This window comes from Gymnogyps californianus, chromosome 5 (assembly GCF_018139145.2).
Source record: "Gymnogyps californianus isolate 813 chromosome 5, ASM1813914v2, whole genome shotgun sequence".
NCBI lineage: Eukaryota > Metazoa > Chordata > Aves > Accipitriformes > Cathartidae > Gymnogyps > Gymnogyps californianus.
Genome location: NC_059475.1, coordinates 64667534 through 64689938, shown reverse-complemented (window position 1 = coordinate 64689938; position 22405 = coordinate 64667534). Strand labels below are relative to the sequence as shown.

The following is a 22405-nucleotide window of genomic DNA, read 5'->3' as shown; positions in this document are numbered from 1 at the left end:
AGAACGTTAATCATATGCAATTAATTCCAAACGGCAGAGTTGTAACAATAAACTTTTCAATAGCAAAATCAATATATCTTTATATTCTCTGTACACATTCTCCTAGTTAAATGTGCTACTCCAGCGTTAGGATGCTGTAAAACGCCTGCTATAAAAGACAAGGTACAAAGTAGCTGAGATAGATAAGGCCGCGCTGTTTAACTCCTCTCCCCATGCCGTTGTACCGTCGATACACCCCAGGTATGACCAGGTGCAGCCCCAGCCCTTCCCCAGGAGGTGTGAAAGGGGGCGGGAAGGGGCTGCGGCAGCGGGGGGGCCGCCCAGGTGGAGGGCCGCGCCCCGGCACTGGCGGGGAACGGCGGTCTGTCTCCCCGCGCAGCGCCGGGGCAGGCACCTTGTCCTGCAACCTGGCACCGGCGTTGTTTTCCCGGCCGCGCTTCTCACGGCTCGGCTAGGCGGCTCCCCCTCGCTCTCCGCCTCTCGGCGGGACTCCTGGCTGCTGCCGGCCGCACCCGTGCTAACGGCGGGGGGCGCCGCCCGGCACCACCGGGCCGGGACCGGGCCGGGACCGGACCGGGCCGTGCGAGCGCCCGTCCCGCCCGCTCCCCACCCCGGGCCCGCCCTCGCGGCGCGGGTTCGCGGCTCCTCCCCGCCCGGCGCCGTCCCACGCCCTAGGTGTTCCCCGCCGCGCGTGCCGTGCCGTGCCGAGCCGAGCCGAGCCGCGCCGCTCCCTCTCAGCAGGAAAGGCCCGGGCCGGGCGCTGCGGCGGCGCGGGGCTGGGCGGCGGAGCGGCTGCCCGCTGCCGCGGGAGGTGGGCGGTACGCGGCGGTTCCGGGGCCCCGGTATGGCCCGGGGGCGGGGGCGCCGCCGCCGCCCGGCCCCCTGAAGAGGCGCGGTGGGGCTGGCTGCCGGCCGGGCTCCGCGGGAGAGGGGTCTGGCTCTCCTCCGGGCTGCTGGACGCCCCGGGGGGGCGGCCATGTCTGGAGCCATGAAGTTCAACGGGTACCTGAAGGTGCGGATCGGGGAGGCAGTGGGCCTGCAGCCCACCCGCTGGTCCCTCCGGCACTCGCTCTTCCGCAAGGGCTACCAGCTCTTGGACCCCTATGTCACAATCAGCGTGGACCAGGTGCGTGTTGGGCAGACCAGCACCAAGCAGAAGACCAACAAACCCACCTACAACGAGGAGTTCTCCGCCACGGTTACCGACGGCCATCAGATCGAGCTGTCCGTCTTCCATGACACCCCCATCGGCTACGATGACTTTGTGGCCAACTGCACCTTGCACTTCCAGGACCTCTTGCGCTCCGCGGGCTCCAGCGACAGCTTCGAAGGCTGGGTGAGTAGCCGTCTCAAGGAGAAGCTGGAGCCGGGCTCCTCTCTGAATGAATGAAGGCAGTCGAAGGGTACTTGCAGAGCTGGGGCTTGTCCTTGCACGCCTGTGCTGCAGATGCATGCAGCCCGGTGTGTGTGTCTGCATTTACACAGGTGTACCTTCATGCATCTGTTTGTGCCCCGTGCTTTAGGTTTGCTTAGACTGCTATTTAGACTGCTGTTTCAGCTGATGCATTTTGGGACCCTAAGAACAAAGTGTCTCAGCTGTCATAGCTTAAGGGTCAAGACGCTGTAGCTGAGGGCTGTGAAGTCTCTCCTCTTCGTAGACTAGCAGAGAGCACTTGTAGTACGTAACTGGCAAAGTACACCTGCAGACTCATACGATCATGTACCTCCCTTCTTTTGCTTAGCACAGAGACATGCTTGGAAACTTGGATACCTGGGGTTGGATGTATTTCTGCTCAGATCTCCACATGCTTGCACAATTGTTTGATGTGTGCATGCAAATTTCTTTGACTTCTTAACAGAATGGCAGGACTAGCCTTGTGTCTATTATGTACACCGCTGCGCTGGTTGAACACAGTTTCACTTACAGCTAATTCTAGGTTATTTCCAAGTAGATGTCACTTGCATCCGGCCCAGAGAACCTCATTTATGTCTTAGTCCTAATGGTAAGTGAAAGGAATAGTACAGGCTGTAAAGTGGTGCCTTTTCTTCCCGTGCTGTAAAGGAGAAGGAAGTGACTGTATCGATCCAGACAGTAGTTTGCTTGTAAGTGTTAGGTTAAAAAAGAAGAGAAAAGAAAAAAAAAAAAGTCATTTCTTCTGGGTAGAGAAGGTGCAGAAGAGCTGAGAATTTCCAAGGTTAAGGTAGGTATTAACTTTTTGAGGGCAGGAAGTTCAGCATGTGTGGTCAGGTAACCACCACAATAAAATCAGACGTGGAGGAAAGAGAGCTGACACTGTAGAGAACAGATAGGCATCTCGATTGTATCGCTGGGGAGAATGCTGGTGCTTTCTGTTCTCAGCCGGTGTCTGTGACTGAGGTGTGATGCTACACCTCTGGGGTGATTACAGGGAAATACTAGTCGCGGATTGATTAATAGGTGTATATTGTTTTTTGTTTGGTTTTTTTTTTCCTTCTTAAGGTGTACTTAGGTACGCTATGGATAGGCATGAGGTTCATGCACTAAAGGTGGTCTCTCTCAGACAGTCACTGATGTGATTTTGTGTCAGGCAGAGGGATCCAAGCTAGCCTCCAACAAGTTAGCTCAGGTATTGCTCCTGACAGCACAGCCAGAGCAGAGTTCACAGGGGTTTGCTTGGTGCATGTGTACCCAGCTTCTCAGGCTGGTTGAGCTGCTGGAGAGAAACTACTCCTGGGACTGGTGCTATAACAGTTTTAAATACAGAACGGACCCCTATGGGCCAGGGCAAGGAGTGAGCTCAGGATAGAGAGCTGTGGTTTTGAGGGTTTTCTTCGTGTTTGATTTGGTGGGGGTGTTTCCTCTTTGCTGTTGAGAGAGGCCCTATGCTCTTGGGAGGCTGGAGTCCCAGTTGCACTGGGTCTGGCTAGACATGGGATTGGACTGCTCTGTTGCAAAGGTGGTGGCCTTATTTACATTAAGAAAATATCTATAATAATATTGCCTCTGGTGTGGATGCGTGCATGTCCAGAGGCCCACAGTTTCTTTCATTTCATCCATCCTGCAGTGCTGATTTTTAGGACAGATGCAGAGTGTGGTCTGAAATGCTTGTTTGGTGTTTGGTGAGGGAAAAGTTTCTTATCCCTGCTGGATAGGCACGTGTTTTATGAACTCCTGTGCCTGTGAGTTGATGGGTGCAATGGGGTGGGAAATCAGTTATTTTTTTAACTAGAATGATGTAAACTGATGTTCCACCTGGGCATGTAGACAGAGGCTAAGAGCTACTGCTCTCCTTTTCAGTTAATGTCTAAAAATTACAGCTGGGGTGGATTTAGTGGGGAGTGAGCAAGCGTTCATCTTCTGTTCCCTTTCTCCTCTCCCCTGCCTTTTGACTTGCTTCATTAGCATCTCGCATAGCGTGCAGCCAGGATCACATGATGATGGTGAACAGCATCTTGCCCTGATAATTTAGTATGTCTTGATAAATCCAGCAAGGCTGTCACAGGGTTTTGTGTAATGAGAAGGATAGGAAATGCTGGTTTGTACTAACCCAAGGTCCATGAACTGCTAGCACGATACAAGATACCACAAGGGATTTGTAGATGATTTGCAACACCTCCACTCTGAAATCCTTCATACTGCCCTTTTTCCATCCCCAAAGCAAAAGCACGTATAGGCAAGGAAGGAGTGGATGAAGTGAGGGGAAAATTGGTGAATCCTCAAAGTTTAACCTAGCTTACACTTACGTGGCTGTGCATGATTTTTTGTTTTCATTTGAAATAGAATTTTTATGTTCACTTTTCAGAGACAAGGACAACAATATATTGGTAAATTCCAAATGCTTCTTGGATTGATAGCAGCCAAACAGGGCAGGGCAGCTGGCTGCCTCTGCTCCCTGAGCTCTCCTCCGGAGAGCCGAGCTGCCAGGCAGTCCCTCAGCTCACGTGCTGGCCTGAAAGTTTCGGCATGAGCTCTCAGGCTCGTGCTGCTCTGTTTATAAACGTGGCTTTTCTCCTGCTGAAAAAAAAAAAAGTGATTAGTTGTAACATTGGTCACCACCTCTTGTGAGAACTGTAGGAAGTGTCTGCAATAGGCAGGTAGGAGCAGTTGGTGTGTAAGCATTGGTGCTTCCCAGATGACTTGCAGGTACATCACTGCAATTATGACCCCAAACACTTATGCAGATGAGTAAGTGTATGGACATGAACTGTCTCATCAGTAATGCTTATATACCTGAGTCATCCCACTGGGTACTGGGACAGAGTTCTCTGTTCATGGTCTGCATTAAAATCCATGTTCCAGAGACTCTTCAAAACTGACCCTTTTTCTTCTAACCATTTTGATTGTTTTCTGAAGTCTTTCTAGTAAACACATTAGCATGGTCTGGATATTTTTTAATTTGAGTATTAGTTGTTAAGCGCATTTGACTAACGTTACGCAGATCAAATCTGTAAGAGCTTATTAACTTCAAGATCCTTCTCTCTGTTTCCCATTTCTTATATTTACTTCTCAAGCTGCAGAGCAGTAGTTTTTATTAATATTGTCAATTAAATGCCATCTTGCCTTCAGCATGCTTTAATGTAGTTAAAACCGGGAGCGATCTCTCTGGTACCATGTTCTTTCTGGTAGGCATTTTCCTGTGTGGGTGTGAAATTGTGCAAACCTGAATGGTAGCATTTTATACAGGTGCGCGTGACCCTGCCCGGTGCAACGCAGTAGAGAATTAAGCTGGCTGCTATCCGAAAGCTGTTATGTTATGATTTACATCAGGGTTGAAACTTGTCTTTTAAAGCATTTAATTTTTCACTAGCATGTGCTAAGATCTTTTTACTCGGCATATGCATCTTTAAAAGGTAGTGTCTCCTCTTTAACTGTCTCTCAGTGCAGTATAGGAAGCAGTCATATGTCAGTGAAACAACATAAATAATTTGGAGTACTGAGTTGTAACTGAAAGGGGAGATGTTTACAATACATGGGGTTATTCCTATGAGTTTTATATAGTAGCTGAAGTCATTTTTAAGCTTGGGGAAACACTATTGACAGATACTTAGTTGCATCGTTACTAGGGAATTACTTAATTACGATTGTAAAAATTGTTAGTCCTTGGGTGGAGATGTCATAATTTCTAGGACTTTAACAAGGAGTTAAAATTAAACCTTGATCTCGAAGTAGCAAATTATCAGAGTATACCAAAGGAAATTAGATAACAGATGGACTATAAGATTAATGAGCCAATTGCAACTTCCTGATGAGTTTTTTACCATTTGCTCATGTGTGCAGGAAGAGATTAAGACAAATAATTCTCATGCATTCCGTAACTTGAGCTCTTTCGCCTATATCCTTTCCTATGATTTTTTTTCTGTCTTAAGGCAGAAAGAATTGTGTTTTACCCACGTTTATATGCAATTGTATTTATTGAACATTAAATTGAAGAGTTAAAGGAGAATGCAACTTCTTCCCCAGAGCATCGTGACCTTGGCAGAGAGCCAGGGTGCTGCAGGTCAAATATGATATGGTTGCTTCTTGGTTTGACTCCCGCTTCGCTGCAGGTTGTTCTCCAAGTGGGCAAAACTTGCATCAGGAAGCCAAAAATACTTTACAGCTGTTGACAGAGGATTTTGCAATGCAGTATTTTCTGTCTGCATCAGCCTGTGCCCACCTGTAGAGATGGACTGCAGCTTGTAGAGTGGGAGTAAATGGTGTCTCCTTCCATAGGTCAGTAGCAGGCTAAGATAAAGAGCAATAGCAATCTGTCCATATGACTTCTGTTTCTATGCACATGACAACCATGTACATAGTGCAGATCTCTGATCTGTGTGAAAGTCGCATTGCACATTAATTGCAAACTAGACTTGAGTAAACTAAGCTCCTTCCCTATTTCTTGGTAAGTTTTAAGTTGTTTCTGTAATTGTTATTACTGATATGCAATTATGATGTTGAATAGGAATAGTGAAGAGAAACACCCACTGCAGAAGGTAAGATGGTTTTTTAAAGCTACCAGAATTTCAGCTTCTGTTTCTTTCCTTTAGCTTACAGCTGTCCTTTGGCCCTACGAACAAACCCTTCAAAATGCCAGCAGCGTCCTGTGCACCAAGGCTACCCGAGAGTGCCCTGCAGCCTAAAACAGAGGCTGTAATAAATAAAGGAAAAATTGTTGCTATTTGTCAGGTATTAAATAATTCTGGGGCGTGTGATGCTAATAACAGTTTTACTGATCAAGGCAGATGAGAACGACTAGAGCTGACTGTGTCACGAAGAGCTGCATGCTTACTGCCCTGTTTCAGCATCAGTAGTTGAGCTAGTTAGGAGTCCTATTTCTCACTCATCCACAAGCTCCTCCACAATAAACGGCTTGTCTGGCAACTGTGAGAACATAGGCATTTTGCTTGAGAGTGTGTTAGGCTGGAAAGATTTGGTCGAAGCATGAGAAGAGCCAGTTTCCAGTGGTTGGAGCCACTGAGATGCCATTAGGGGTCTGTGGGACTGGAGTTCATGCCCTGGCTTTGAACTGGGTACAGCAGGATATGAGTTTGGCTGTCCTTCATGCAGCTGGGTGCCTGGTCCTGCTGTGGTACTGGCTTTCTGGTGTGTTCCTTAGTCTGGTTTTCCACAGCTATGTCTTGAGAACTGTTGCTGTGATGCTGTTGGAGTTGGAAAGGGCTCTGGGAATGCCAAAGAGGTGTGTGGGAGAGGAGCACGCTTTCCTACCCAGTGCAGTTTGGCTGGGATAGGCTGCGCAAGTATCACCACGTCGCTTTCCCTGGCCGCGAGCAGCCGCTGAGCCGAAAGCTCAACCCAAACCCCACTGAAAGGTACCCAGGCCCTCTGGCTTCACGGCATGGTGGGCACATAGGTTTCCAGCTGGAGCCCTGTCTGCTCCCTACACAGTTGGCTTGTCAGCCTGCGCTGCCCTTGCCTGCCAGCCCACGCACCGGAACTTCGGCTCTCCGGCTTGGTGGCAGCTTCTCGGCGTGGGGTGGAGCGGGCGGCTGGGAAAGGCCCCAGCTCGTGTAGTCACACAAGGTTTTCTGGAGTTGTTTGTCGAAGCCCTTGCTAATGTGGTTGCTGGGGTGCGAGGTTGACTTTTATGCCAGTGTTAGCTTTCTATTTCTGCTGCTGCCTGTTGCTCAACTGGTGGTGTTGCCACTGAATTACCTGCAAGCTCCGGTTAGAGGGAGGGGGGGCAGGCCAAGGGCTGATGCCTGTGTCTCCTTCAGCAGCGTTAGTCATGGCAGAAGCAGCTCCTGAGGGTGTTTGCAGACCTGCACCCCCAGCCCTGGGGTTGTTCTTTTCAGAGAGGCTGTGTGCAGAGGAGGAGGAGGAGGCCAGCAGGGTGACCACAGCACAAGTGAGCCCAGCACCCCAGGAAGCTCTGTCCCCAGCCCTGGTCTCTGCACCCTGTGGGCCTCACCTCACTCTGTTCACATTTTATATTTAGCTTTTACCACAGGTCTTTCTGTAAAAATGCATTTCATCCAGGCTGTTTGAGGCTTTCTGTTGGGAGTATTTTCTGAGTAACGATTTGGTTTCTGGCCCTTTTGAGCTTATAGGCAATAAACCCCACAGAAAAGATTCTCAAGGGGATCGTTTAAGCTATTGAAATGCCATTAGAAAGTCTACTGATTTACAGTGTAATTCAATATGAAAGCATATCCCTTACTGAAGTGAATAAGACTCCCACCCTTTCTTTGCAAACTATTAAAGCTCCTTTGATGTTTTAGGCTTGATTGTAGCTATTGTGCTTTGCTAATACAATCAAGAAATTGGGGACCTTTTGTGTAACCATGGAGAAAAAGACGAACAGAAGAGTTATCAAGTGAAATGAGTTGCTGGCAGCTTTTGTAAAGGATTCTGGATCAGGCATCGCACCTTCTTGCCTCCCAAATCTCGGCCTATATAGGCACGCAGTTAATATATGTCAAACCATGCTGCAGACTTAATTTCTTCTGGAGACAGTGAGCAATCTTTGTTCTGATTGCTTATTCTGCCCCTGCGTTATTTGTGGGGCTGTGCAGTGAATCAGGCTGGAGTCCTGGATAGCTAGCCTGGCGTCGTGTCCTGATGGAGCTCACCAAGCGGTTGTTCCTTTCCCGAGCCGTGCCCTTGGTTGTGCTGGTACAAGAAGCCCTGGCTGGTTGCAAGGGAAAGACTTGCTTTATAATTATATCAAAGATAGCAAATGTATGTCTAAAACAAAGTGCATCCTGAAGCATCCAATTAATGTTGCTAAGCTGCTTAGGGTAAGCCAGACAAACGACTTAAATTTCTGCAATGCCAATGACATTTTTTTATTCTTTGATATCATGAGATGTTCTCATCGCTCAGGGAAGTCAATTGCTGAGGAAACCATCCTGTTTTATTTTGCAAGCCAGCACCGTGAATAGATGTAAGCCAGGTTTCGTTGCGTTAGCGTGATGCTGTGCAAGAGCAAGTGTTCCTCAGCCATTCTGGCAATACTGATACTCAGCGCTAAAACCTCAACATCGGTGATGGAAAAAATTGCTTTTTCACTGCCCCTCTGAGGCCTTGTGTGCCCTTGTGCCCTTGTTACGCTAGACCAGAGGCATCTAATCGATGACCAGATCTATCCCACAGGCCTGCCAGCGCAGTTTTACCAGCTGACGGCCTGCTCCCTGCTTTGCTCCTTCCTGAGGCCCCTCAGATGTGGGGCAGGGGGCAGGTTGCAGGCAGAAGAGTTGCTCTGGCAGCTGCCAGCTTGTTTTCAGCCACTGTCTTCCTTGTGAGACCCACTGCATCTCCAGAAAGCCTCGTGTTCTCTAGCCCACCGGTGATCCGTGTCCTGATGGAGGGATGCAGCCCTCGGGACGGAGAGGTGCATCCGCCGCAGACAGGGGATGCCTGTGTCTTGTCTGTGTAACAGATGGATGTCACATCCAGGGTTTTCTCCTCTAAGTGCCACCTTGCAAACCAATGAAGCTCAGCCTGGGAAGGATGGCGGCCCTGGGCTGCACAGACACAGGGTGTTTGGGACTTCAGGTCTGGGATAAGGTTGCAACTTGTCTGCTGGCCCTCCTTGTCGCTGGGTGGGAATTTCTGTGCTCCGTTATACGGTGCAGGCCTGCCCTTCGGGTCGGCGCAGCTTGCACTGGAGTAAGAGCGTGCTGCTATGACTGTAGTTACCCACAAGCTTTGCCAATACAAAAAAAGTTGGCAGGGGAGGAGGGAGGGAAGTGTGAACCTGTAGATGACATTACATAAAGACTTTTTCTTGGTGTTCGCCTGCCAAGTTTCGTAAGTATTGAGTTTCATGAGTGAGTTGATTGTATTTGTATCAGTGATACGGTGGCAGCTCTCCACACTCCTTCCAGGAGAGGTCTCCTTGCTGTTGAACAGACAGGAGATGAAGTACTGGTGCAGAAACAAAAGTTGGGTAGCTTTGGTAGCTGACTTCAGTTTGTGAGATGGGAGATAGATTATTTATTCTATTTTTTTTAACCAACATGACAATGCTGTGTAGGCCTTAGTGGAACTTTTTTGTCTTTTTTTTTTTTTTTTTTACTTTTTATTGCAATACAGATATTTGTGCCAAAAGGAGGAAAGGAGGAAAATACATCCATGTGAGACATATTTCTGGACATGTGATTAGACATATGAGTATTACATGTCTACTGTGCGTTTAAAAAAAAAAAACAAACTGATAAAATCATTTGCAGTATGAAATCACTTGACAGATCAGCAGAGGCCTGTAACCTCTCAGATGGAGATGAGTGAGGGACAGGATGTGAGAAACAGGCTGCGTATCTATGCTGTCCCAGGACATTACAAGTAATAGTAAGAATTATGCTGACAGTGTGACAATGTGCATCTAGGGTCTGAGGAGAGGTTTGAGATGGTAGTCCCATATCTGAACACTGAGGTGTTTTTCCTGCCTTTGTCTCATATGTTTAGTATCAGCCATCCTCAGAGGCAGGATTTTGACTTGTCAGCTGGTTTGATTTGGTCTGAAAAAGCAGCTCATACCTTGCTACAGCACTTCTGGTTTCTCGCTCTCTCTCTGGCCTACTCTGTGGTTTCTGTTTTGCCCTTGCTTGTTTCTTATTTTCTTCTTAGGTCCTTGTCATTAGTCTCCATTTTAGCATGGTACTGTATTTTCTGTTTTTCTCTTCAGTAGATTTAATTTTACTCTGTCATGTTAAGATGTCACTTGTAAATTGAAGTCTTCATATACATCTCCACTTGCTTTAGTATCTTAAACCTCCTACGGTAGCAAAGGGGTCTTAGTTTGGGAATCCTTTTATTGCTTTTGGATAGAAAATATTTGCCATCATTCACAGTTTTATAGATGCTGTAGTAGGTTCAAGCAGGGACCAGTCATAACTATGCGGAGTGCTGTAGGTATGAGTCAGAGAGAGACGTGCACTGTCAGAAAGATCATTTAGGGTTGTGTCAGTTCGCTGGAGCTGGCTGGCTCTATGGTCTGGATAGGAAAGAGGGTGACAGTTTTACTATGACAGTAAAAATCAGCATGGGATGTCTGTACTCCTAACTCGTGGGCTGAGGTAAGAACAGTTTAATAACTAAAGTAAAATAAAATTTAATACTAACTAAGAACAATAATAATATAATAATCGTAATGAAAAGGAATATAACAAAAAAAGAGAAATAAAACCCCAGAAAAGAGAAGTGATGCACAATGCAGTTGCTTACCACCCACTGACCGATGCCCGAGCAGCAATCTGCCCCTCCCGGCCAACTCCCCCCAGTTTATATACTGGGCATGATGTTCTATGGTATGGAATACCCCTTTGGCTAGTTCGGGTCAGCTGTCCTGACCGTGCTCCCTCCCAGCTTCTTGTGCACCTGCTTGCTGGTAGAGCATGGGAAACTGAAAAATCCTTAATTTAGGATAAGTGCTACTTAGCAACAACTAAAACATCAGAGTGTGATCAACATTATTCTCACACTAAATCCAAAACACAGCCCTGTACCAGCTACTAGGAAGAAAATTAACTCTATCCCAGCTGAAACCAGGACAGTCTTCTAGATCAAGAACAACTAATGAAAGACTAGCTTATCCTGTTTGAATTCCTACTTTGTCCTGCATTTATTTTTCCTTGGTAAACAAGGCCATATAGCTTGCTGGTTTTATTCCTAGCATTGAAGAGCAGAGGAAAAACATGTTGTCCTAAGTGGTGAAATCTGGGGATTGATTTACTGAATGTTTTCTTCTATCTCGTATCCTTTAATTCTTTTAAAATTTAAATGCTTTAGATCTGAAGAAGAGAGGGAGAAACCTTTCATGCAGTGAGGCCCAATTCTTATCCTTCCCTCACATGTGAACTCTGGCACGCTCCATGAGAAGGTGCTCTCCATACTTCACTTCTTTCTGGCATCTATTTTTAATAACATTGATGTGAAAGTTGTCTTCCTCCTTTCCTACTTGTTGTAAAATGTCACTCTATAAAACGTTTGCCTGTGTCTTCTGTGAGATTTCAGGAGAATCGGAGCCCAGTGCTTGCCTCTGCTTTTGCTTGCAAGATTTACATCAGTGCATTCCCAATGGCATCAATGGAGTTACGCTGCCAGCTTTGCACTGGTCTAATTGGGAGAAGAACTGGACACATTTCTTTCCTCCTCCTTGCATGCAAGAAGGGTTTATAATGATGGCTGATTTGTACATTATTTATTGGGCACAGTGAGTGCTCACGGAGCTCTGAGAAAGAGGAAGGAATTGGCTTCCGTGCAATGAGTTTATTATCTAGGTCATTCACAGACTGAGGCATCTAACATTAATATATTCAATGAAAATTTATTCTATAAGGCAGTTTGCTCCTGAGCCTGGAGGAAAATATAACCATGTGAGGAAAATGTTCCTGTGCGGTCCAAATCCATGATGGGATTTCTTGTCAAAGCTACTCAGTTGGAACACACTATTTAATACAAAAGCTACAGTGGTGTCAAATGTGTAGGGTGATCCTCCATCTCCTAATAGGGCTTTGTGGGAGTATTGCTGTTGATAATCAGTTTGCAAGATGGAGCCCCACACCTATCAGTTTATTATCTGTTTACTTAATAACAGTTAAAAGTCCAGTGTAGGAGCTTTGGGTACTCCCACAAGAATTGCTCACAAGACTGGCTTGTGAGGGAGCGCGACTTATTGGAGATTGTTGGAAATGACCCTACAGTCAGTTTCCTTTCTTAGAAGTTTCAGCCTCTTGTTTCTGCAAGGGACTCATGATGTGCCAGCTTACAGACATACGCTAAGAAAAAATGCTGGTTTATTAAGTCTTCCTTAACGTAGTGGGATGTAATTGTGGTGGTTTAGTAGCTATTGTACAAGCAACTAAGCTGTTCTCAGTTTGGAGTGGAGCAAAACTGGGTAGAAACCCAGCTGTGCTAGATAAGCCATCTGCCTCTCAAAAATTAGCCCCTATTATAATAACCCCATCAGTACTTAATGATAGTAACTCCTTTTGACCACATTTTTAAATAATTAGCTCAAGTAATGTTTAGCCTGTCTTGCCAATAAAGATGATAAAGTTTTTCCCCATGTTCTTGATTCTAGGAAGGAAAATGTTTCACTTTCCTTTGCAAAATCTTGCTGAATGGTTTTTGGCATGAGCCTGGAAGAGCATCAAGTTCATTGTGCTCATGTCCAAGAAAGGAGCAAGTTCTAGAGCTGTGCTAGTGAGCCCAGACAGTAAGGCCTTATTCTTTCCCTTTCAGGGACAAAAGGGGTATGGTGCAGACAAAAGAAATTGGCAGCAATGTTACAGAAGCAGATATGGTTTCTCTTGCGTGTTCCAGATCTCTGTAGGTTGAGGCTAAGATCTCTAGCTCTACCTGAAGGACAGTGGGACCCCTGCGTTTACTGTTACGGTGCTGTCTCTGCAGGCCAGGACTCACTGTATCCAAATCCTTAGGGCTTGTCATCATCTTACAGTGACAGTGTTGAAATGGAGAGCAAACTCTTGGATTCTAGAGTGTCTGGCAGGCTCAGGAATAAAGCATCAAAAATTCAGGCTATGCTGCACATCCTCACAGAACGGTTTTCAGCCCCTTGTAGACAAAATACATTCACGTGCTAGTATGGATGAAACCCTTTTCATTTGGGTGAATGCTTACAAAGTCATCTAGACTAGGAATGGATTTTGTGTTTAACCATGATGGAGCACTTTTTCAGCAGGCTTGTGACTTGTGAGCTCTGGCAGTTTGTACAGGGCAGATCCTGGAGGATACCCAGCTGGTTTTTGTCCTCCTCTGCCCCATGGGCAGTCGCTGTGCAGCAGGAGAGGTAGAGTGCTTCCTGCTCGCGTCTCTGCTCCTCGCCTACCCCATTTCACAGCTGAGCTTGCTAAATAAAACATCAGTCAAAGGCCAAATGAGTTAATGTGGTGGGCTGTGAACTGTGGTTTTGGAGTCGTGCGAAAGCAGCGCCTGTTCTGCTGCCTTTGCAGAGGAGTGGTGACAGCCAGAAGAAAAGGGGGGGGGAAGCTTGGAGGGGGCTGGGGACAGTAATCTCCTTTTGATCAAAGCTTGATACCAAGATGGCTTTATTTTGTATCTACTGACAAACTTGGTTAATGATTTATCAGTTCATGATCAACCCGATGCTCTTCCCAGCAGTTAACTACAGCCACTGTTGGACACGTACAAAACCCCACTCTGATGTTACCTAAGCCCCACCGAAGGGGTGTTGAAAGCTGTGTCTTTTAGCTTGTCTTCGGTGAGCAGTGGCTGCGTGTGGCTGCACATCTAGAGGAGCGCAGGATGTTAGTGCCCGCGGTGTAGAAATGCCTGTGAACGCGTGCATGTTGTGGGGAAGACAGGACACAACACACACTCATTTCAGTTCTCGCTTAGCGCTGCGTGTAACGAGGAGAAATCCCTTTGACTGGTTGTGTTCCCTCTGGTTACCGCTTTGTTGGGTAAAACTCTTAGAATTAAGAACTTTAGAACTCCAGAATTTTGGAAGAACCTTAGAATGGAGAATTGAAGCTATATCCAAAATCATCGGGTGGTTCATTTTAGAATTGCACTCTTCTGATTTTCTCAAGAATAAAATTGTAGGGTCAGGGTGGACCTCTTTGAAGGGAAGCAGTGATCATTCAAGTTGTCACATGTTTTGGCTTATGTGGATGCGATCTCAGAAGGTTTCTGATGTGTCCTTGCAAGTTTGTCATTTCCCTTTGTCATAGAGAAAGGAGTGTTTGTGATTAATACGAGGTCAGTGGATTTATTTCTATATATAAATAAGCTTACTGCGAAGAGACTTGCCTCAGCAATGGATATGCAGTGCTTGTCGTTTTTAAGCAATGCCATTTCTTATTTTAGTAACATTTTTGGAAGCGCCTGTTCCTGTTTTGAACATGAACATTAGGTGAGAAAAGAGTAACTGAGGCTTGCTGGTTTTGAACAACCTTCGGTGCCCCTGTGCTTGGCTCCTGAAAGATTATTCTGAAAGAATCTTTCTGACCTCGAAAAAGCTCATCAACATTTTCTCAGTATAAGTTTTGTGGTTCATTTCTAGGTTGACTAAACAGTGTCCTTATGTTAATAGTCCTGGGCATATGAAATTTTATTTGCAGCGAAATAAAATTGGGTTTGGTTTTTTTTAATTACTTCAGCTGCATGAAAATACTCTTTATCCATGCCTGATAATTTTTTTTTTTGCTGTCAACGATAAGAACAGGACCTTTTTTTTCTTTTAAATATATATATTATTAGCCAGTAAATGGGTAGTTGCAAAATTCTGTGCACCTATAGCATTTATTCTTACTCCATCTCTAACAACATTAAGCAACTGTTTCCACAGGAACGGTGCTCTTTACAATAGACAGTGTTGTGGCTTGCTTCAAAGCCACAGTCAGAACATGTAGGTGTTTGAAGAGTACCAGATCTTTCCATCCCTTGCTATGAATTTTCCAGTGGGTCATTACTTGTTCAGACTTTCTATCTCAGTATCCGAAACCACCCCAGTTCTTCGTATTACTGTGTGTGGTAATGTCTGAGAAGCCTTTCAAGTGCTGCTGGGCTGCAAGAGGAATCTTTTAGATTCATAAAAAGCCGAAACTCATGGTGCAGTGGTGGTAAGGATCTAGTCAGCAGCTCCAATGCAGCTAGTTTAGGATCTAACTCTTCACTTCTGTAATCTTACCTAGGGCTCTTTCAATATCATGCATATTAGGAGGTGAACAGCATTAGGTGTTTTATTATCTTTCTTAGGGGACTGCATTTGTAATGGTTCACTTCATCAGATGTATGGCAGTTATTAGAGGGACTGTATCTCTTTCATTTTCTTCCCCCCAAGGTCGTTACTGAGCATCCTGCTCCTACAGTGGAGAGGAACTGTTTGACTGGCTTCTCGGCTTTGTATTACAGGGCTCAGTAAACCTTAAAGAAGGGAAGTTATTTGATTTTATTTTGAAAGAAGACAAATGCTGTCCAAGGGATTTCTGTCCTCAGCTGGTGAAAGCTCTCTGGTTAAGGTTATAAGACTAAAATTTATGTGAATTTTCCTGGAGTGCATAAAATTTTGCTTTGGGAATTAAGGTAGTGTGTGCCCCCTCAGCAAGGCCTGTTTGTCAACGGGAAGAGGAGCATAAGGTCCACATTAGCAGTGCCACCCAGGTAGGGAAGTACTTTTCTCCAGAAGGGAATTTATACTATTAAACGTATTAGCTAGTGGGCTGGAGTTAAAAGCATGTGTGTTTGTAATATAAAGCACATGCAACACTGGCTGTGGCACAGATAAAATGCCAGGCCCTCCGTTCACAAAGAAACTAAATATTTATCAAGGAGGGAACATGACAGCAGTTGTCCTAAATATGATGGCCTTGTAACGGAGCCTGTCCTGCTCTTGACTTACCTAGGATTGCCATGTGCTTGGACTTGCAGTGATCCCCAGCAAAAGCTCTGTTTGAAGAGAAGAACATTTATCTGCAGTTTTGCAGGTGATGTTGAGCTTTGGGTGGGAAATGTGGTCAGCATCAGGTTACGTTCTCGATTGACATACGAGCAAAACCACTCCAACCATGTTCTAACCTTTTCCTCTACAGACCCTTTCTGGCTTCCCCCAGTCCCCCACCCCTTTTTTAATCCAAGGTACATCTTGGTCACATTGGTTGAGAAGTGCTTCCTCATCTTGAAACCATGCTTTGGAAAGGGAAAAAGCAATATTAAAAAGGGGAAATACGTGACAACATGCTGTTGGTAGATGCCAGCAAGCTGCCTGTCAGCTTGCAGTTGCACGCAAACCCCAGAAGTGCCTCCTCCTTCAGATAGAGGCAGATGGCTGGGTCAGCTGAACAGCATATCCCAGTGACACGGCACCTTGTCACTCATCCGGTGGCCTGGAGAAGGCTGGAGGCTGATGCTTTTCAGCTCCTTCCCGTCTCAACTCAATTGCTGGAGTCACAGTTATGACTTTATGGTCACAAGTGGGTAGTGAGATCATCTCTCTCATGAGGTAGATGAGGAAAACTGTAATCACAGACTTGATGGGACTAAAAATTGCTTGGTCTTGGACAGTCTGTCTCTTATTGCAGTGCTCGGCTTCAGGATTTCGGGACTTTTTTTTTTTTTTTCCTAATCCTTTCTGTACAAATATACAACCCAGGGTCCTTCACTATGAAGAATCTCATCTACACACCCTTTTTTAAACTGCTGTTTATGGAAATATTTTTATTGTACTCTTCCCCCTCTCCCCCACCAAAAAACCCCAAACCCCAAACAGAAAAACCCACAAACAAAAACCACTGTACAAATAGGATATGATCTAACTTGGCAAAGCAAATGTTGGCAATGGCGTGTCCTTTCTGGGTGTTGTCAGCTGCGTACTGGATCCCAACCTACATTCTTTTTGCTGCATGAAGACTTGATTGTGACTCCCAGTGCTGGACCTCGTGGGATTAGAGTGGAGACGTGAGCGGTAACATCTGGATACCAGGAGCAAGCATCATACCTTCAGGAATGCTGGGGGAGTGCATGCCTTGGCACTCCTTTTTTTTGTACCTTTAGAAATATCTAATTGGCTGAGTGGCCAGAAACTGCTACTGCTTTTACATGATGTTCTGGGATGTGTGTACTAGGGATGTTAAACAATCCCATAAGCTGTTGGCAGGGAATGGGAGAGGGGTTAGTGTGTGGGCTAAAGTACTTTTAACCTTCTTCTCCATCTTTCCCTGTGTCCCAAGCAGATTCGCTCCTGTGAGACACCACTTATATTTGATAGTTTGCTTTTCATCCTTCCATCTCAAATCATTTGACAGATCATCTTGCAACATGGAGTGTGAGAGGAGATGTGGTGGATTAATACTGGCTGGGTATAAATGTTAGTCCTTAATAGTTTCAGTGTTAAGAAACTGCCAGGTGAGGAAGTGAGAGGAGGAGAAGGAAGTCACTGTGATTAATTCAAGATCTGGGAAGAATGGTCAGAGCATAGGTACTTAGGCTTCTCCATGGTGTTAGAGCCCATGCCAGGATCTGGGTTTCAAAAGTTGTTGGAATTAATCCCTCCTTTTTGTATCCTCACTAAGGATGAGTAATGCAGTTAAGGGTTTAATTGGGGATATCCATGATGGGAGCTGTAGTTCTAAAGACTGGCATGCCACTGAGACATGTCATTTGAAATCTTACGTTTTGTCAGAAATATTGCTGATAAGTTGATTTTGCACATAAATTAATTCATTGTGATACCGACAGGGGTGGTGCTGTTGTGTGGGCCCCCCTCCACCCCCATGCACTTAGTGCAAGGCTTTATAGTCACTGAAAAGAATGATTGGTTCTGGTGCCGTGGTGCGATTAACTCTTCTTGACATCTGGAGCGCTGTGCAGTCCAGGCATGCATTGCTTTCATGGCTACTGCAGAGTCTTCCTTGCAGTTTTTCGAGGCGGTGTGCCTGCTGTGCAGTGTGCTAGGTCGGGCATTTGAAGACCACAGGCACTGTTTCTAGCGCTGCTCCTGCCATCCCCATACATTGCTTTCCTTGTCTATAAAATTGATGGTGTAAGGTTTCCTCGGCACCCCAAGGGGCTTTGCGGTCTTTGGTTGAAAAGGTGGAGAAGCGTCTGATCTCATATATGCAGCTCCTTTCATACATCACATTGCCTTTAAGAGAGATACAGCAACACCGCTGTAGGAATGCGATACCAGGGTTGTGATAAGGGGATGGCAGCCTGCATGGGAAGCTTTCCTGAGTGAAAGCAAGTACTGTGGGCCTACCTGGCATGGAGGTTCACTTAGCCCTACCATCCATGTTTTGGGGTTCCAGCTATCCCCAGCGTAGTCCTACAGCAGCTCTGGAAGTCAGGCTGAGAGAGGTGAGCGATGATCAGGACAGATAGCTGTTGGCCCCTCATACAGCACACAAAACATTTGCCAACTGAACAGCGTAGCGTTGGGTATTGCAAGGCCCTCCACTAAGTACAGATCTTTTAGACACTCAGTGTTGAAGGGAAGAAGCGGGTAGAGGTGCCTGCAAATCAAGCCCTCTGCAGAGTTTTTGGTTTGCATTTGAATCTCTGTATCGTGGAACCCCAGCTTCCTGCCGTCAAGCTGCAGGCATCGAGATGCTTATTGCATCTCACTCTGGGATCCTGTTTTTTATTTTACAGCACCCATTAGTAGTGATCAAGCCCCGTCAATAGCTGGACTTCTCCAGCAGATTGCCTTTTGCTGTACCACCAGGACTTACCTTTTTAGCTGTTATTAAAAAGATGGGATTTGGCTTTTCAGAAGTGAGTCTCTGACAGAAACGGTTGGAGCAGCAGAAAGTTGTGACCTTTCCCCTTTCTACCTGGGGTGTTGAGAAATTTGATGGATTATATCTGGAGGACTAATGGATTTTAATGGTTCGTGATCTCATCAGCTGTGGCCTGGTTTTAGAAAGAAGGAAGAGCTATTGGACAAAAATGGAAAAGCAGCAGTACACCAAATGAATTATATGTAGTAGGAAGATATTTTAGAAATAGTGACACACCTAATGGAGACTTGAATGAGAAAAATTTCACAGAAGTTTAAGATTATGCAATAAAACCTATGAATAACAAGAAAATATTTTCCAGCACTGAATACTGGAGAACAATGCAAGTACGTAAATGAGCAAGGTGCTGGGAAGACAACTGCAGAGGGGTTCTTTGCAGAGTATTGCAGCTGGTTTAGGGGTCCGCAGTTCCTTGGGTTGGATCCATGAACAGGATATTGAGGGCCCTGTCTGACATTGTACAACCCAGTGGATTTCCCCTAAGTTACACAGTGCTCTCCTTCTGTAGCTGTGCGGTGATGATCCTTGGGCGACCAACAAGAGTGCCTTGAACACAGAACCTCAGACCATGATGCAGACTTTGCTGCTTAATGTGAAGTCACGAATGAGTCATAAGCCTGCCTAGATTTGTTAATAAGGTTAATTAAAACTGCAGGTGAATGCCATGCCTTGGAAGACTTCTCCTCAAGACTGAGAGCATTGTTATTGCTTCTCTGCCCAGTCTTTTTGTTTCTCCTTCTGTATTTTGCCTGGTGCCTGTTCTGTTCCTCTCCGGGCAAAACTCAGGTCTCTGGTGTGCGCTGGCTGGTGCATGGGGCTACCTGGGCTTGCTCCCTCTCTAGCACTCACCTGCCCTTTCCTTATCGGGGGACATTGCATCAGTGCTAAGCTCAGCTATGTCAGTGTTTTACTTTGAGGAAACTCCACTCACCAACTCGTTGGTATGGCCCTTGGAGTGTTTCCAAATGGGAAGTGCCACCAACTGGCCTGCTTGGCACCCGTCGGTGATTTATTTCTTTATTACTGTAAACAGCAAAACTGGCACAACTTCTTGGTTTTTCTGCCAAGTTATATTGAGATAATATATGTGATGGAAAATATGTTTGTTGATCATCCTCAGAACTTGGAGATAGAAAACAGAATTTTCTGCATTGTGTACTCGGTGAGAGACTTAAAACATGAGCTGTCAGCGTCATCCCTTCGCAACTTGTGTGTCCAGAGTGTAATAGCTACAGTGGTGTCCCAGGGCTCTATAGCAGTTGAAAGATTTTTGTTTTGTTGGTAATAACTGGTTGTTGAAGTTTATTGACCTGTTGTTACTGTTCATTGAATGGAAATAGAAGATGTTTGTTTGTTTGTTTGTTTGTTTGTTTGTCAAAACTCCTAAGTCCTCTCAAGAGCAGAGACCCTGTCCCACTTTCAGCCTCTCTTACCTGCAATTGCATATATAGGTGTTTGCAGGCAGATTTCCATACTTTGCATATGCAAAGCCGATAGCCTGATACCAGCTACCGAATGTGTGCATGGGCATATTTGCTGTAATCAAGTGTTCAAACAGCTGAAAATGAAGCCCTGCATTTGCCAATCCTTTTATGTAGTGGTCCTGCATTGATGTCAGTATCTGCCTGTTAGGAAATGAAAGTAGTCTGTGATTTCCCCCCCATCCCTTAAAAATAAATAGCTGTGGGAGGAAGGCGAGGGGATTTGGGAGGAAAATCTAGTGATGGACTGGACATGGTGGTATTTGGCATGGTATTACAAAGTAAGATGTATGTTTAATAATTTGTGCGCAGCAGAGCTAAAGCTCTGCTTGTACATGTGCGTGGTAGAGAAGGCAGAATGCATCCTGCCTACGCGATTTTGGTTTCACATGGGCTATGGTCGTACAGGCTGTGGGAGGGAGCCGGGGAAGGCAGCACGAAGGTGTTGAGAGGCCCCCTGGGAAGTGGTGTCCTGCCCCTGCTCTCTGCAGTCAGCTGGGTTGCAGAGGCTGTTCAGGGAGGCACAGAGCAGCCTTTGCTCTCTGCCTGACATCTCCCCTGGCCGCCATGTACAGTCACTAGAGCAAATGAGATGCCATTTGTCGGCCAGGTGGGAAAGCGGAGCAGTCTCGCCTGCAACTTGATGTCTCGCAGGTGCAAGGTTGGTTCAGAGCAGGCTTTTTGCTGCCTCGCTCCTATCCGTTCCTCCAGGCTTTGCCCAAAAGGGGAGACTTTGGCCTTCCAGGGCTCTGTATCCCAGTAGTGCTGCTCCACCAGCTTGCCCCATCTCGCTGTACAGGAGCTCTCCGGCAGCAGCAGCTCGGTGCAGGAGCCATGTAGGACAGGAAGCCGCGCGCTGCAGCGTGGCTGCACCCCGGTGATTGCAGAGCCGCCTGCGGTAAGTTCGGGCTGCGTGTGCCGCTTCGAGAGCTCCTGACAGCGAGCTGGTAGCAGTGTGTGAGACCACCTTCCTCCCCTGACCCACGGGCCCGGCTGGGGAGGGTTGACAACAAACCGCCTTGTTGAATCAAGAGGGGAAGGCTCTGAGGCAGGAGTTTCAGCACCTGCTTTGCTGTTTGTGGACAGTTTGCAGAGTTGTCCCATGCTTGGCATGTTCTGTGCCCTCCGACATTGGACCCTCGCTGCTAGAGTCTGGTCATCTTTCATGTTTTCTTCTTGGCCTGTTTACCACCCTAGTCATTTCTAGCCCCACATGTGTCTTGGGGTTGTGGATGAAAGCCCTCCTCTGTTGCAGACTCCAGTGTGTGCCTGAGACTCTTAGAGTCTCCCCCGTCCCCCGTTTCATTTTGAGTTTCAGTTAAATTTCTGAAGAAACAGGTTCTTGCTCAGCAGTGGTACTGTTGGGGTCAATGCCCAGTCTTCGAGAAACTTCAGTACTGTGGGGCTGATAAAGAGGCAATTGGATTCCCTCCCTCTGCCACATAACTCAGGAAAAAGATCAGAAATCCCTCTAGAGAGTAGTTGCCGTTTTTCTTTGAAAATATAAGGAAAACAAAAATATAATAGTCCCTGAACCAATTGTGTCTGTCTCTCTCTTTTTGACTTTATAACCCTACAATTTTTTTCAAATATACTAAAGAGCAGCCACCTGCAACTATTATTCGTAAATCATTCATTGTTTTTGAGGTGGGATTTCTCAAAGGCAATATAAGTTGGTGTAACTCCAGTAGGAGCTGGCTTTGGCTCATGCTTTTGAAAATTTTATTTTTTTGAAGATTTGAAACCTTGTTTTTTATCTATATTTTATTTGTAGCCCTTCAAGCAGGTTTTCTTGGCAGGAATTTTCATGGGATAGATAAATCTTTTTGCAGCCCTTGCTCTTCCTACCCGAGCAAATCTCCTTTTGAGGTGGGTAATCTCTTGGATGAAACCAGACTAAAATTGATTAAAGAGTCCAGGATTGGTTACGAGTCATTAGTTATGCATGATTGTTCATGGCTGGCGCACAGCTTATAATTATGCAGCTTGACTGAAAACAAAAGTAATATTTTAAACAGCTGTCCTGGAACAAAAAATTAGAATGACAATATTACAGTAATAGCTGGAATAACTGGTTATAGGAGTTATGAGAGAGACTAACTTTCCACCCATTTGTGGGTTTACCTCCAGAGTGTTCAACATGGCAGTAATAGTTGCTGGAAAGGTTTCTTTTTCCCCCTGAAACTTTGACAGTTACCATCACTTGCAGGAGGCAGAAGTTT

General features: G+C 46.0%; 1 protein-coding gene across 2 annotated transcripts in view; it reads left to right on the top strand.

Moving 5' to 3' along the window:
- The first annotated feature begins 943 nt into the window (after positions 1–943).
- PRKCH (protein kinase C eta) overlaps positions 944–22405 on the top strand; it is a 120912-nt gene continuing 99450 nt past the window's right edge. For both annotated transcript variants that reach the window (XM_050897102.1, XM_050897103.1), the window contains exon 1: positions 944–1336. In XM_050897102.1, the coding sequence (XP_050753059.1) occupies positions 977–1336 (360 nt within the window). In that variant the 5' untranslated portion in view covers positions 944–976. The remainder of the gene's footprint in view (positions 1337–22405) is intronic.